This window comes from Epinephelus fuscoguttatus, linkage group LG5, assembly GCF_011397635.1.
Source record: "Epinephelus fuscoguttatus linkage group LG5, E.fuscoguttatus.final_Chr_v1".
NCBI classification, from domain to species: Eukaryota; Metazoa; Chordata; class Actinopteri; order Perciformes; family Serranidae; genus Epinephelus; species Epinephelus fuscoguttatus.
Window position 1 is genome coordinate 23,474,182 of NC_064756.1, and position 17,500 is coordinate 23,491,681.

A 17,500-nucleotide genomic window follows, 5' to 3' on the forward strand; every position below is an offset into this window, starting at 1 on the left:
ATTTTAAGTCTCTAAAGACACCACAGTTCAAGGCAGAATTACGAATCCTCTGAAAGGGATGGGATTGCACTGGAGCCCTCGTTGGAAAAATCGCTGGCTATCGTTAGCGCCTGGGCAAATGAAAGGAAGTCTCTTGCACGCTCCAGAGATATTAAACGTCAATCATGATATGCCATCGGTGACCCCAGATTTAGCTTTTATAGTGGCCACTATGTCAGATTTTTCTCATTGGTCCTGTTCAACACTTGGTGGTGAGACAGACATACGCAGAGTGCAGAGCCTAGTTGGAAAAGCTCCACTTCAGCGATACAGTACCCAGTTTGTTTTCAGATAACATTTATTTTTTGCTGGCTCAGTTGGACAAATGCATGAGGGATTCCACTAGCCCAAACAGTTTACTTGTTTTGCTTAAGGTTAATGTAGAGCCCAATCTCGTCAAGGGCTGCTGAGTGTTTTTTATTTCGATCCTTGATAAAAATCATCCCATCCCTATTCAGTGTCTTCATATTACAGCAGCTTCTGGGTAGGATAGGTGCTAGCTCTTTTGCTAGCTCTTGTTCAGCACCTTAGAAGACACTAATCACATGTTTTTACAGGCCCTAAAGGTTTGGCTGCAACATCAAATACTTTCAAAGAACTTCATAAGAAAATAGTTGGGGCCCTTACATGCTCTGTGTTCTTTGGTGTTTTTCTAAAAGCTAAAAGCAGTGGAAGGCTCCTTTCAAAAGTTCGGAGAAGGGGAGGTGTCTGTGTTACTCACTTTCTTTGTAACTTTCCAGAACTAGCAATCTGATAGTCATGCTGCTTTTTGTAGAAACTGCCCAGGTGTAAATTTGTGTTTCCAGAAACTCTTCACACTCTTTTTAGTCCAACCCCAAACCCTTTTTTCTTTTTTAATAAGCGATTATACACACAGTTTTCAGTGATCTGTTTATATCGGTTTATTTTATAATGAGCAGCTTCTTGCTCTTCCTTCAAAGAAAGCCTCTCTGAAAAAGTATAAATATTTACAATGGAGCAAGAAATAAAAGGTTATGAGTCATATCTCATATCCAGCCTTTTATAGTGATGGTGACAGTTTAGGGAGCATTCATACACCAGTTCACTCATCTGTCCCAGTAAGACTATCACAAACTGAGTCTGGTGCTGAAGCCCACGCTCCCACTCTGGGCACTCTGTGGGTTGATCTGTTCTGACCTTCTGTGGGCGGCAGTAGAGGCTTTGACTGCAATAGTGTTATGATGCTGTGCACCTACAAAGGAGAAGTCTTATATTTTTAGCTGTTACATTTAATGATGGTGCATCTTTTTAGATGAGTTGTTCCATACTTACATGGCTAGAGACTTGTTGGGCAGCATAAATTAAAAAATAAATAGAAATGACACTATGACCCCCGGTAAAATGTGTGTTGTATCCAGATTGTATCTCGTTATGATTTAACCTGATGACAATTACACCTGGTATTAATATGTGTGTCCAGTGTCCATATTGGGGATCTGATTGAGTTCTGATTGCCCTGCCCAGGACCAGTTGTAGCTGTTCTCTGCCATTTGCTTAGTTGCCTCATAAATAGCTTGATTGCAATATGAGTTGCCAAGCTTTAGTCATATACCTACATCAGACCAAATTGAAAGCGGACACTTGGTCTCATCTTGTCTCCATCCAGCAGTGTTTTGAATATCCGTAATCTCTCCCGCCGGTAGCTTAGTTCGCAAACAAACTACTACCTCACTGGTTTTAACAGTTGCACGTGATGATGTGTTCCAGCCCACATAATTGTTGTATGTGGCTTGAAATTGCAGTTGAGTTCAATGTGGTCACAGTGCATCCCTGACCACCACTGGAGGTTGTTTGGCCAATTGGATCACAATACATCCCAACTGCATTTTCGATGCATTTACCCCTTTACCCCAATTACAATCTGATCTCCCAAAAAATGCATTTTAATGCAAGGTGTAAAGGGTGTTTGTTTCACTTGAGTGAGTTGACATGAAGCATTGGTAGCATTATTGAAAGTAATTTAAAATGAGCAACTTATTAAATTAGTTCACAGCTCATTACCTCCGTTCTGTTTTACATTCATCAAGTAGTTATGTTTTCATTAGACAAATCCACATCCTTTTGTAAACAAAGAAAAATCACAGAATTGTGATGGCAACCCATCTCTGTTAAGGCCCAGACAAACCAAACCGAAATCAAAGAACTAGCGGTGACAAAAGCCAACTGTTGCGTCGCATCACCCTGCCTGTGTTTTGGCCAAAGCATTGCACATGAACACACTTCAAAGACTACATCTCATGACCAACCAGCATGTACGTTCTGCACCTGCATGAGAGGAAATAACTCTCCATGAAGACAGACTGCAGTAGTCTGTATTAGTCATTCAAAAAGGTAAAGCAGAAGACCATCTTGATGCTGGTTAGGAGGTTAGCATATTGACAGCACAATCCAGTGTAGAAAGAACAAAGCATATTTACCATACGATGAAAAGTGAACAGCAACACAAACCATCACTAAACGTTTCATATAAAGAAAATAATCTTCCCAAATGTACCAAGTTTGTTTTGATCTCACTCCCGCTTGACTTTAGCCCTTTGTTTGCTTTTCTCACTTCTGTTTCTCTTCTCGTGTGCCAAGCTGAATTGCCAATCAGAGTAATTACATTTGACAACAGGCTTGGCCATCTCCAGTGCCGGTTCAACATGCGTAACTGACTGGAAAAAAAACAACAAGGGCTGACTAGGGCCAACAGTGTGGGACATGCCACAAAGACTAGGGCTACAGACAATCACTGACGGCCGAACATTGACCGAATTTTAACAGGGTCTTTAGAAGCAGAGTACAAAATTAGCACCATCTACTATTCTTTTATTCTCTATTCTTCTAAAATATAAAAGTGGCAGGTAGATTTGCTTCACTCACCAGTCAAAAAAAGGTAATCTATTGAGTGGCTGTTTAAATTTAAGTATTCACTAGCCATTTGGCCTGTGGACAAAAAAAGTTAATTTTGCACCCTGTTTACAAGTTAAGGTGTGTTTTGACCAAAAATTTTGTTGCTCAGCTCAAACATGGAGCAGTTTAGTGGTGAAATTAATGAATACAGTGATACTACTGTAGTTTAAGTTAAATATTGTAGTGTAAATTTTCATACAGAGATCAACTCAAACCTCAGGTATGTTGTTTGAAGTTACTGATGCCTGCCATAGCTGAAGTAAAATGACATGTTCATTTTTCACTGGAAACCTTGACCTTACCTTGTGCTTTATAGCTTTAGTGTAATTAAGGTGTGGAAGTGAAGTAGCCGGTTTCAGGTGACTGAATATCTGCCTTCATTCAATGCCTAACTGTAAAAACAACTGTACAGTAAGTACAGCTCTCTCCTCTCGCCGTATGTGTCTGTACTTGTTGCAGCTCTGCCGGTTGTTCAGCCTAAGTAATTGATTTATAATTTATGGCAGGTATACCTCCCTTGTTGCCTGCAGTTTTTCTTCGCCCCAAGATACCACTCTGACTGGCTGTGTACTGGAGCACAGATGCAACAGAGCCTTCATTTGTTAGGGTAGAGCTGAAACAGACACAGTTTACGGAGGAACTTCGGAAGGATAAATCTGGTTTCCTACATTCAGTATATTCATAATGCAGTATACGTTCAGAGGGGCATTACACAACAAACTAGATTATACCAAATTGATTTCCAGATCCCCTGTTATGAAGAACCAGCAGCATTGATTGCATTGATTTGCTTTTGACGACCTTTAACCCCATCTATATCATGAAACGTATGTGAGGACTAGAGCTGAAGCGGTTTGTTGATTAATTCATTAGTCGTTGGTAATAAAATTAATCGTTAACTATTCTAATAATCGATAAATTGTTTCAGTCATTCATTTTACAAGCAAACAGTTTCTTAAATGTGAGAATTTGTTGCTTTCCTTTGTCATTGATTGTTTAAATCACTAGTTAGCAGGCAATTTTAGTATAGTATTATTATTATTTTTCTGACAGTGTGTTTGAGTGACTAAACTCCAGCTTGCTGTTGATTCCACCATTTAAATTGTCTGCTCCACTAAAGGCTAAATCTGCACCAGCAAGGTCAAGGTCAAAAACTCATCATCATTCTTAACCATAAAGTCCACAGTGCTTAATTTACCAATGTTGATCTGACTCAGCAAGCTAGATGCTGTTGTAGCAGTGCTTCTTTTTTCATTTTGCTCACTAGCTCAGTGATGGAAGCAGCAAGTGATTTAGTGTGTGTGTCGTTGCATTGTGGACGTCAGCCAACAACAATAACAAGAGGAAAAGGAGTGTGCTGCTTGTTTGTGGCATTAAGCAGATTCACCGAGTCAGAGCAGAGATGGATAAGTTCCCTTCACTCATTTGTCTGTATCCTCATCATGCCTCTAATCTCAGCGGAAGGTGTTTATAAAGCAACTGCCCTTCCCTTTATGCTCTCTTCCCTCGGTGCCACATGAAGAGCAGGGTTGTCTATTGAAGGGATGGTCGGGGCAAATTGGATTTATGAAAGTGAGAGGATTTGCAGCTGAAGTCAGCTCCTAAACTAATTTGCTGTGATATATTCAGTGACCAGTGGTTTATTTTGGTAGTTAAATGTCTTTTCTCTCATGGGAAGAGGTGGATTTGGTGATTCTTTGTACAATCGCTGTGATCAGACTTCACCTCTACTTCCTCTTAATCCGGTTTTCGAAGATGTTGTTTGGAGCAGTCGTTTCCCCTCCCTTTCTCCTCGCTCTGCGTACCTCCTCATCGCCACTCCCTCCTCCATACATGTACCAGCAGCACTGGAGGGAGTGCAATAAAACAAAGACAAAGCAAGCTGAAATGCAGGCAACAGCTGTAGCTCAGCTCTTAATGATCCTGCAGGGCTGAAGCCCACATCTTCTATTTACCACCAAGCATTTGACTCCTGAGTTGCTCTCTGTTACTGGTTTCCTTTTTTCCCACTCGTGTGCTTATAGTATATTTTTTTGCTGAGGTTTCAGTCTAAGCCTCCTTACACTGCTTTTTTTTGCGTCTGAGCACAGTAGTGATAGATTAGACCATATAGACCATGTCCTATTTTTATTTAGCCTCCGTCTCTCTTACCTCCTCTTCTCCCTCTCTAATTAATGAGCAATGTGTTAAAATACTGTGTAGTAAGCATGCAGCGCTCCCCACCTCTGCCCCCCGCCCTTCCCTCAGGAAGTGTTTACACACACACTTGCTTCACAGCGACTCTGCACAATAACACTTTTCCAAGGACACAGTGTTCACTGGAATGCACACACTGTGCTGTACAAATTTACAAGACTGCACACTCACTTACTGGCAGAACAGAGACATATAGGTTAAATACGCAGCTCTATGGCTGCATACTTCTTGTAGATAAAGCACAAATTCGGATTAATTGAGCGGCACTTAATTACAACTGATTTTTCGGACATAGTAACTGCATTAGCTTCCAACAAAACCCTGGCAGCTGGTATGAATGTTGTAGAGTATTATCTCAAAACCACCACAGCAATTCATTAACATTTTTTTTTGTAATTAAAGGACGACTTTACACCATGGATACAAAGTAAAACAAGATGTAGAACTTAAAAAAAACAGCACACCCACCAAGCAGCTTCAATTCACATTGAAATTCCGCTTCTTCTTCTCCGTTCTTTAATATGTCTAAAGCTTTGTGGAGTTGTCAGATGTATTATACTTTGATTCATGGTAATTCCATGACCATTTATGGCTAACTATACGAGGAGACATTAGGCTTGTGCTTGTGTGCACAATTTCACAATGTCTGAAAGGTGAGAAAGAGAAACGTCAATATGTGCCTTTAATAAATCTGATGCAGAGTGGGTATGCATTTTTTCAGTTTTTTCTCCCCACAGAGAGAGAGCAGTACCCATATCCTCATCTGACCAGCTTTAGTGAGTTTTTATGTGTGTTCATTCAGTATGTACCAGCTCCTGCTGCAGAACTCGACTGGTTTCCATTTGAGTGGCCGTTTGGTCTCAAACAAGCAAAAGATGTGTTGTGGCTGTTCTTATTGTATTTATGTGGCTCTAACTCTCCCTTTAATTAAGTTTTACACACACACACACACGCCACCATTACCTTAGATTTACCGCAGTATCGTTTCTTGTAGTATTTTCAGCTGTGGTCTGAGGTTTGTTCGTTTCATTGAGATGGTGAATAACACATTTGGTCAGACTTGCATGGCTGCTCATGCCGGTTTTTGAACTGCGTCTTTGTCTCATCAGCAGGTTGTTCAGTCTGACCTGTGCTTGTACAAACATATAGACATACAGACTCAACCATCCAAATCTATATGCTGAAACTATTTGTGGAGAAAGACATGGGCTAGGACAATATGTCTATCCACTTATTCAATACTATGATAATACTTGGTTGCTAATTCAATATGTATCGTGTTTTTTAAGCCATGCAATTCAATATTACGATGGACCATGGGAAAAAGATGAACCATACATATCTAGAGACTATATCATGAGGCATATTTCTAAATATAATATAAATATAACAATAATATCGACCAGTTCATCACCTATTGGCTTTTTCCTGCTCTAAGGTATCATTGTTTCAGCCTATAAAAATCCACTGTTGGTGCTCTCCTCTTTTAATAACTCAAGTTCAGCCTGTACAAACCCCTGCACTGGGGTCACAGTGGGCTAGCGGCCACAGCAGCAAAGGGTCTAACCTGTGTAATGGCAGCAACAGAAATTTTGCTGATCCGGGGTGTCGGTGGCCTAGTGGATAGAGCAGGCACCCCATGTACAGGGCTATTGCCGCAGCGGCCTGGGTTCGACTCCAGTCTAGTGTGGCCCTTTGCTGCATGTCATTGCCCCTCTCTCTCCCCCCTTCACGCTTAACTGTGCTATCTATAAAGGCAAAAATGCCCAAAAAATATCTTTAAAAAAAAAAAAAGAAAAGAAAGTTTGCTGATCCAGCAGGGAGTCGGGGCGGTCCAGGTTCAGACCCCCGGTGCTGGGGTTTACGTTTGCTTAATTCATGTTGCAGTCTGCCCTCAGACTGTCTGCCATTTTCTGCTTTCTCACACCGGCTTTGTTTGCTTTTTTAAATAGTACTGGCATCACATTTCTCTTAGATTACAACAATAAATTGTCTAAAATGAAGCAATTGAATTTCAATTATATCGATTCAGGCATTAAAAGATAAAAAATTGTTGAAAAAAGCACAACACTTCAACTAAACCTTTTTTTTCCACATGACAGAGTTTGTATTATTACTATTTGTACATTCCAGTAATGCTGGTTAGTCCAGTCTGCTCTGCTACCACCTTTTACAGATGGGGGTGATGAACTTGTGTTAAAATAATGGAGGACGCTGTCGGAGACAAAGGGGAGAGGAGATGGAGGTGACTGAATAGGGAAGGGGGCAAATTGTCACCTTGACAAGAGAAATCAAAATGCTGACTGCAGCAGAAAGTCAGACTCACACACAGCCATGTGTGTACAGTAGTGTTAGTACACTAGAAGCATATGGACAGTTTCTGTGTGTATCAGCATTTACTCCCAAATCTGAATGTGTTGATTTGTCTGTATACACAGTCTAAAATAAGTCTATTTGTATTAATATAATTTTATGTCCTGACCTTTCTGAATCATTTCATACCTGCACTGTTTTTACGTCTTTCCTCTTTGTTTCTGTCATTATTTTCTGTATCTTTGTTTCCCCAAGTGCCTCACTTCATTTCTCAGCAGTCTTTCAGCCAGAACAGTGGGTTTGAATGTTGCCCAGTCATCTGACTGGAGTTAGCCCCCGCAACAGTCTGGGAAGGCAGCAGCGGCTGACCCACACACACACCAAGAACAATACCTTCTTTTTGCTGACTTAAGTAGGGGAGCCCTTAAAGGGGGTTACAATTTCTGATCCTCTGTTTCAAGAGAGTGCTCCCCAAGGCAGAAACAGTTCACATTTTTTTAAAGAAGTGTATTCCAGCCCTGTACTTAATGATGTTTATATTTGTAAGACTCATAGCTGTCAAGCAGAATTGGCATCAGGGCAGATCCTGCTGAAGCCCAGTCCATTCCATATGCTTTGTTTGTTGTCAGAACATTACCGTTAAAATTTGTTGCACTTACAACTGCAGAGCACACAAAATAAATAAGCATTTGTTTACCTACTGATACGACAATGTGCACCAGTAATATGAGCCATATGAGCAGAGCCGCTTTGGACTGAAAATACTTTGCATGAATTTCAGGGTCATATCGCAGCTGTGGTGTGTTTGAACTTCAGTGTTGCTGGAGATGAAGAAAAGCTGTCTAAATCCTGTCCCATCCTTCCTGACATATCCTACAAAATATTGTCAGAAACCATCAAAAGAAAGCCGTCATATAGTTAAACTGTCGAATGTAGTTTAATTGGATTACTAGCTTTAATGCATATAAGTGGGCGCTGTGCAGCTCTAATATACTATACATATATACAGTACAGGCCAAAAGTTTGGACACACCTTCTCATTCAATGCGTTTTCTTTATTTTCATGACTATTTACATTGTAGATTCTCACTGAAGGCATCAAAACTATGAATGAACACATGTGGAGTTATGTACTTAACAAAAAAAGGTGAAATAACTGAAAACATGTTTTATATTCTAGTTTCTTCAAAATAGCCACCCTTTGCTCTGATTACTGCTTTGCACACTCTTGGCATTCTCTCCATGAGCTTCAAGAGGTAGTCACCTGAAATGGTTTTCCAACAGTCTTGAAGGAGTTCCCAGAGGTGTTTAGCACTTTTTGGCCCCTTTGCCTTCACTCTGCGGTCCAGCTCACCCCAAACCATCTCAATTGGGTTCAGGTCCGGTGACTGTGGAGGCCAGGTCATCTGCCGCAGCACTCCATCACTCTCCTTCTTGGTCAAATAGCCCTTACACAGCCTGGAGGTGTGTTTGGGGTCATTGTTCTGTTGAAAAATAAATGATCGTCCAACTAAACGCAAACCGGATGGGATGGCATGTCGCTGCAGGATGCTGTGGTAGCCATGCTGGTTCAGTGTGCATTCAATTTTGAATAAATCCCCAACAGTGTCACCAGCAAAACACCCCCACACCATCACACCTCCTCCTCCATGCTTCACAGTGGGAACCAGGCATGTGGAATCCATCCGTTCACCTTTTCTGCGTCTCACAAAGACACGGCGGTTGGAACCAAAGATCTGAAATTTGGACTCATCAGACCAAAGCACAGATTTCCACTGGTCTAATGTCCATTCCTTGTGTTTCTTGGCCCAAACAAATCTCTTCTGTTTGTTGCCTCTCCTTAGCAGTGGTTTCCTAGCAGCTATTTGACCATGAAGGCCTGATTCGCGCAGTCTCCTCTTAACAGTTGTTCTAGAGATGGGTCTGCTGCTAGAACTCTGTGTGGCATTCATCTGGTCTCTGATCTGAGCTGCTGTTAACTTGCGATTTCTGAGGCTGGTGACTCGGATGAACTTATCCTCAGAAGCAGAGGTGACTCTTGGTCTTCCTTTCCTGGCTCGGTCCTCATGTGTGCCAGTTTCGTTGTAGCGCTTGATGGTTTTTGCGACTCCACTTGGGGACACATTTAAAGTTTTTGCAATTTTCCGGACTGACTGACCTTCATTTCTTAAAGTAATGATGGCCACTGGTTTTTCTTTAGTTAGCTGATTGGTTCTTGCCATAATATGAATTTTAACAGTTGTCCAATAGGGCTGTCGGCTGTGTATTAACCTGACTTCTGCACAACACAACTGATGGTCCCAACCCCATTGATAAAGCAAGAAATTCCACTAATTAACCCTGATAAGGCACACCTGTGAAGTGGAAACCATTTCAGGTGACTACCTCTTGAAGCTCATGGAGAGAATGCCAAGAGTGTGCAAAGCAGTAATCAGAGCAAAGGGTGGCTATTTTGAAGAAACTAGAATATAAAACATGTTTTCAGTTATTTCACCTTTTTTTGTTAAGTACATAACTCCACATGTGTTCATTCATAGTTTTGATGCCTTCAGTGAGAATCTACAATGTAAATAGTAATGAAAATAAAGAAAACGCATTGAATGAGAAGGTGTGTCCAAACTTTTGGCCTGTACTGTATATATATATAATAGATAGACAATATCAAAGGATACAGGGAAAAACATTATCATTGGAACGTACCTGGTGCCGTTTTTCCCACTCAGTCTGATTCTCGTGTGTGTGTGTGTGTGTGAGCGTGTGTTGTTTCCTCAAAGAAACAAAGCATTGAAAGCTTTCCTAACCTTCTTCATTTTCTGTTTTTTTTTTTTTTTTTTTTTTTCTACAGCTCAGAATGTGACGGTAGAGGAAATCCTCTCTTCCTACAAACAAGCCTGTCAGAAACTCAACTGTAAACCCATACCCAAAGTGCTCAAACAGATACAGGTGAGACTGAACTTTACACTAAACACAGATAACAGACATATCAGCACCATCACACAAACACTCACCAACATCTGTCTTAAACAGTTTCAGCACAAAACAGTATAATCTTCATGAAGGTTGGATTAATGCAGTACTGCTGTATTAGACTGCATTAGTTTTAGCAAGGTATACCTAATAAACTGGCAACTGAATGTAGGCTCTTTTACTACTTTTTGTCATTTTCTCTCTCTTGTATTGTTTCGGCTGTTTTGTAGCTCGATATGTCTGCTGTTGAGAAAGGAAAATATTCATCTCCCCCATGGGGAAATGCTGACAACAATGTCAGAGAAAAGGTGATGAATGAGAAGGGCTGTTTCTACTTGATATTACATTATTTGCCACCTCCAGTGCAACGTCATAATCTCCTCTTAAATCCCTTGGCAGAGTGGAAAGCCATCACAACCCAGAGCCTGCTGAGCTCCTGCTTTTTACCCCTTTTCACTCCAATTTGATGTGGCCTATCCCCCCGTCCTACAGCCCTTGTCACTGCAAACGCTGCTGTCATGTAGCTGCCAGCCGCTGCTTTTTGATGTCGGAAGCTTCAACAGGAGAGAATAATGTAGTCAAACGTTTGTGCTAACCTCCGCAGGTCTGCTGATACACCAGTCACAAGGACAGGATCCCTCAACAGCTTCCCACTCAAAAAAAGACAAAAGCAAATTGTTTAGCAGAAATGACAAAAACTTTGTTCCTCAAATTTTTACATTTTGTAATTTTTTTATAGTGTGTGTTATGTGGATTTTAGACTGATGGTCAGCAAGTAAGAAGTAATTTGAACACATCAACTTGGGCTTTAGAAATTTGATGTGCGTTTTCAGGCATTTTATAGATGAAGCGATTAGACAGTGATTCAAGAAATGTATTTACAAATTAATTGATAAACATAATTATTGTTAGATGTCGCCTCAACATGTAAAAATCTCAATAGACTGAATCACCATGATGTTGCTAGCAGTAACCCTCGTTTCCCAGTAGGCAACTGGCAGTTGATTTCAGTTGCACAGATATGTGAAATCAGCAAACTTGTTTATTTCTATTTTTATTTTCAGCCCTAATTGTAGCGTTTGAAGATATATAGTCAAACAGGGTGGTCCGAACTATCTGATGTTTTTGCACACTTATTTTGTGTTCTGTGTTGCCTTGCTAGCGTCTTTGATAAACCAAATCTTCAGGCACGAAATCTAGGCAATTTACTGCTGTGGACAGTGGCTGCAGCAAAACCACCTAAAAGGATCCACCTAAAAATCAATATCAGTTTAAGTGTACGTTACATTTGGAATATTTTCACTGCTTTACCTTACACACTAACCAATCGAGGCAGCAATGACCAGCAACTTCATTGTTCTGTGAAAAAAAAGTCTTGTCTTGTCAGTGGAGTCAGGTGGCTTTGAGATAACAGCTTTAGTTCCCTCTCGAAGGGCTGTTTGACGCCAGGGTAAATCAGTGAAAATATTCTAAATATAGTGTACACTTAACCTAATGTTTATTTTCACCTTTTTTTTTTAAACACTAAAAACTAACCAATTGAGGCAGCATTTGCTCAGTGCCGTTTCATTTCATGTACGTGATGCAGGGGTTTTCCACCCAAAAGTTATTTTAAATGAATATTGTGATTCGGTCTGTTTGGCCATACATTACAACATTCATAAGAACAGGTCTATATAGTTAGTGTAGTGATTTAATAAAGAAAATATGTTCTATCATCATGAAACATAAAGTTTTTAACATGTCAAGCTATTTGTCTGTAAACAAAGAAATTAGAACATTTGAAGCAACACCTCTGCCCTTAGTCTTTCCAAAATAAAACAAGTTTCTGTGAGTGTGGGTGTACATTTTCTGTAAACTGAGCCTGACCCAGCCCCCAGGTAGTGCCCCAGTCTCACAATACAAAAGTCAATACAGAGAATAAACACTTGTTTATTAAACACAGCTTGTTTTGACGGAGCTAGAGACACAGTGGTGAGCTGCTCACATCAAGTGCACTGACTGATAACTTGGCTGTAGACTGTTGTGGCAATATTGCTTCCTCTTGATTCAAGAGCCGGCAGAGGCTGTAACAAGAGTGTGGGAGTGTATATGCTGTTCAAGTTCAAAACTGCTGGGGTACAATAACTACATATATCACAAGGCTATACAGCATATTAGAAACTAGTCTAGTGGAGGCTGCACAGGAGCTGGACAAGCTGGCTGGGAACAGTTAGGAAGTCCTGATAGCTCCACCCAAACGTTGTTTGTAATTGTGAAGGTTCCTGTTCGTGAGGTAGAACAAAATTAAGTTCCAAGAATTACATCCTAAACCTTTTCTTCTGTTGAGGAGAACACTTCAAAAGCCTATTAATGTGGTTTGAGGGCACGGCATGATGCGCTATGGCATGACTCTGGACAAGTGCTATGATCGTATCCAGTAGAGGTGGGCCTTTTTCCTTTTTTTAGCAAGTGTGGTTGTTACTCCCAACAGGCAGACAAGTGTTCCGTGTCCTTTTTTTTTCCTGCCTTCTCTTGTGGGTTTGCCAGCACAGTCATGTGTCTCATAATCCCTCTGCATAAGCAGTTCTTCAAATCCAGTGGGGGAAGCCTCGGGGTTGTTTGTTTTTATATTTCTGACAACCTCGTGCCTTTGTATGTGAATCACTGCATGTGCTTGGTCTGTGGTACGATTTTCAATATGTTCAGATGTTTTCTCATTCTTAGTTTTTTCTACTGAATGAGAGACGTGTTTTGTCACAAAGGGGAATGCGAATGAATGGGCAGAGGATATCATAAAGGCCTTTTTAACCTCCTTCTCAAGCAGAAGTGAAACACTGTCTGTTTATCACCCAGTTTTAATGATGCTGGTATCCTGATATTAGAGGACAGCACATGCATCAAGGTTTGACCAGTCATGAAAAACCTAATCTCTCAAGACAGATTTTGCAATTGACATTGTAGAATCTGTCGGCAGCCCTGTGTGAAAGACGACTACAGAGGGGGGGAGGGCGGGGCTTTGAGTTTGAACGATGCTGCACTTTAGCAATCACAATGGAGGGAGCGTGGCTGAGATATGCAGGTGTCCCCAGGAAATGTGTACCTACAGAAACAGCAAGCTCTGCGTCCATAGCGACCGCTCCACCCAAAACGGCGTCTCATCAACGTGAAAAAAAATTTTTTTTCCAGTGGATGTCTTAGTTACAACATGATTGAGCTAACTGGAGTAGTTTCATGTTGTATCCGACAACGGGAGGCTTTTAACAGATGACATCCTGATGTTAGCTTTGCTAACTGTCCCTGTCAGCTGCAGCCAGTGATGCTTTCTAGACATCGTGATTTCCCATAACTGAATAAATACCACACATAGCAACACAAAACTGCTTTGCTAGCTCAGTCATGTTGTAACTAAGATATCTGCTGGAAAAAAATATTTTATTCACGGACCGTTAATTGAGTTATTACCTTATTTTTATACAGTCTATGGTTATTACAGACACCGCTAATGGCTAACGTTAACAGCTAACGTTAACAGCTAATGGTTAGCCCAGCTAATCTATGATAACCATGCTAATTACAAAACACACAGAAATAGTAATGTTTGTTCAATCACTGTGTTTACAGACTTAACAAACATCAGATTCGTCTACACGGTGATACAGTGACGTGAAAAATGTGATTGATAGATTTTTTATTTATTTATTTATTTATTTATTTTTTTACCGATGGATTTCCAGATTGTGAAAAACCTGGAAAAGTCATGAAATTTGAAAATAGCCATTTCCCGGCCTGGATAAGTTTTGAAGGAAAAATAAACCCAGAAAACTTTGGAAAAGTCATGAAATCTGCTTCACAAACATCTGTATATTAGAGTTTATATACTGTATGTATGGTGTAAATGTTTGGGCAGATCAGTCACATCATTTAACATTACGTTGTTCTCTGCGTGGCTAACGTCAGACTGTGACCTGAGATGCAGCTTTGACTCAGTCGAGATGTAAATTTGCCTAATGCCTGGAATGTCTGATTTCACTTGGACAAGTATAAGACATGGTTTTTCTGAAATATCAGGACACAAGACATGGAAAGTGTGGACTTAGTAGTTAAACATTGGACGTTTAGAACATGGAAGAGGCAGTGCTAGCTAGCCATACTAAAGTAGCTAATGTTTAGCACCAAGCTGCTGCTGAATGAACTCCCATTAACAGCGTTTACTGCGATGACCAATGTGACCATCCACTGCCAGCTGCAGCACTTCCCGCTCATCCACTATCAATAAGGGACCATTTTGGGTGCCTTGTCCAGAAACATAGCTCTAACTGCATGGGCACAATTGGCACTAAGGGTGGCTAATTCTCTCTGACGTTATTCTCACAGGTAGTGTCAAGACACAAGCCAACTTTTGCAGGTCAGACTTTCCCCAACAGCCAGATAGCTTCATTTGCATGCACAAGTTCTCATAGTACTGGTATACATACTTTTGGACTGGCTCCTTATTTAAGAAACGGACAGGTAAATTATTTTTCATGTGACGTTCTACATAGACATTTCAGAGAATATATGAATGTAAAATTTGCCTTAAAAGCATGGAAAAGTTATGGAAATTTGTTGGTAAAAAATGGGTAAACATATAGTAGATAGATCAGAGAAAAAAGGCCGTTTTGCAGAGTTTTCATGAAGCAATGGGAGCAGGTTTCTTGTTTCTTTGTGGCCAGAGGGAGCAGCATTTGTCCTGCCTCTAAACAATAAAACCAAGCATGTAATGTCAGCTTTTACCACAGACTGACAGTATTTCCAGAGCCCTAAGGGGACAACACTCCCAGGTACACTGTCATAGAGTTGGAATTACTGCTGGCAATATGATAAAACGTAATAAACTAATAGGTTTGTATTTCACTGTATCAAAAGAATAAAGGCCTTTTAGAAATTAGAGCCTCTGTCTAAAAAGGGCTGGAGCTCGTTTTTGTTTAAGTAAAAATATATCCCAGTCATTATTTGGGATTTTATGTTGATGTGATATCTCTGATACTCTGTGTATATGCAAACATACATGTGCCTGTCTGCTTCAGTCTGCTTGTATCTGTGGGGGAACATACTGTCACCAAACTCATTCCCTTCAAGTCAGGCGGAGGAGTTGGCAGTGCTAACATTCGCAGCAGGGCCACATTAGCACTTTCTCCTGTTTGTTCTGTCGCACACTCGCTGCAGCACACCCTCATAGAAGCCCTTAACTGGGCCTCTCCACTGGAGCTTTGCACATTTGTACCTACAGGTGTGTCTCCATGTGTGAATGATGATGTTGAAGCGAAGCGAGCCCCTCGTGTAAACACATTTGTGATTCGAGAGCCTCTGCAAAGAAATCCCAGCACGCCTGGTCAGCTGAGAGAAAGAAGTTGGGTTAACATCTCAGCTACTTGTGGAAATGCACATCACTGTGCTAAGCTGCTGCTGTGAGCTTCATTTAGTCATGCAGTCTGGGTACATTTCCACTGGGACTTAACTGACCTGAGATGGTCATCACAGTGGTGTGGTGTCCCACCCTTTCCTCTCCTTTCCTCCTTTATATTCTGCTTTTTTATGATTACTCATGTCTGGCTTCTCTCCATCCCCTTCTGCCACTGTGGTCTTTTGGTCCACTACCGCCCCCTCTCATTTCTGCTTAGTCATCCTTGCAGTAACCAGCCACATAAACAAGCCTGTAGGACCAAATGGCTGACCAGTGAGGGAGGGGGTTGCAAGATGAGCACAGCCTTTTACAGTGTTTTCACTCTAAATGCTTTCTTTATTAAGTCCAACTGCACTGTACACGTGGCAGCTTGCCAGCGGCCCTACAGGTTGTATACATTTCTGGCAAGTTGTGTGTTTTATAAGGGACACTATTTAGAAGCTGTATGTTGAATGCCTCCTCCGCAGTAACTCCCAACAGAATCTTGAGACCTGGACACTTGGTAGCTTTGTGTCACATTTCTGCAGCAGCAATTCCCTTAGTGACAAGTGGTTTCCCTATTATGCAATGTCTTACACGCAGCCCATGTGCGCAGCTAATTTCTCTGAATATGCAGAAACTTGCTCTACCTCGAATGGCTCAGCACATCGGGTAAAAGGTTTTTTTACTTTTGAGGGAGACTGTAAATTGATGTAAAATAAAGGATAGAATCTTTTGCTACACGTCACATGTACATCATCACTTTAATACTTGGCAACACCCACATGCTGCACAGACATCTACTTCTATTATGTCATTTAAGCACAGACATCTTATCATTCTTATTAGGAGTGCAATTTATGCAGGCAGCATCCCAAATTCAGTGGCTGGACCCTTTGAAGTCTTGTGGAGCAAATATGTCAACAGACTGATGAAGCATTTCCAAAGGCAGCTTGCGAAAAAGCAGTTTGTTGAATGTGTTGCATGTTAAGCAGAAGTTTTGCTCTCTGACTGGGAGTCAGATGACAGGATCAATACCATGCTCATGTCCATACAGAAGGTAACAGGCTAGAGTCAGCAACTGTTTTGGTTTGCTTAGCACAAAGATGTTTAACACTTTGGCTTTGTACAGTTGAAAGAAATTATATAAAATGTGTTATTTTGTGAGCTTTAGACGTGCTGGTAGCTTGATACTCAGACAGAGCCAGGATAGCTCAGGACAGACATGAATGTGGTATCAATCTTCTTTTCTAACTCTTGGCAGGAAAGTGAAAAAGCAAATTTCCCAAAATGTCAAACTATTTTTTAACATTGCCAAGGACCTTGTGAATGCTCCATTTTGGTTTCTGTGAGGCCAGACTGTCTCATTTACGGAGAAGGCGCAGATTCATCCTGTTGTTGTCAGGTCCTCTGAAAGATGCATATTCATGGGCCGCGCATTTTGAAATATCCAGCCGATGGATTTGGACTTAGCAATAAGGTCACAGGAAGGTTCTCTCATGCATCCCCACTGGTCCATTCCTACATGACCCCCAGATGTCATATTTCTTTGATTGACTGTAGGCCAATGCAAAATTAGTTTTGCAGAACGTCCTTTGGCTGTACAGTTCATAACTTGAGCCCCTTTCCCACTGCACAAAAAACCCAACTACCATCTGGGTTTCATCT

At 41.0% G+C, this 17,500-nt stretch overlaps 1 protein-coding gene across 1 annotated transcript in view; it reads left to right on the plus strand.

The window, feature by feature from the left end:
- ppp1r37 (protein phosphatase 1, regulatory subunit 37) overlaps positions 1 to 17,500 on the plus strand; it is a 57,257-nt gene that overhangs the window by 13,494 nt on the left and 26,263 nt on the right. The window contains exon 2 of the mRNA XM_049575623.1: positions 10,307 to 10,404. Coding sequence (XP_049431580.1) covers positions 10,307 to 10,404 — 98 coding nt within the window. The remainder of the gene's footprint in view (positions 1 to 10,306; positions 10,405 to 17,500) is intronic.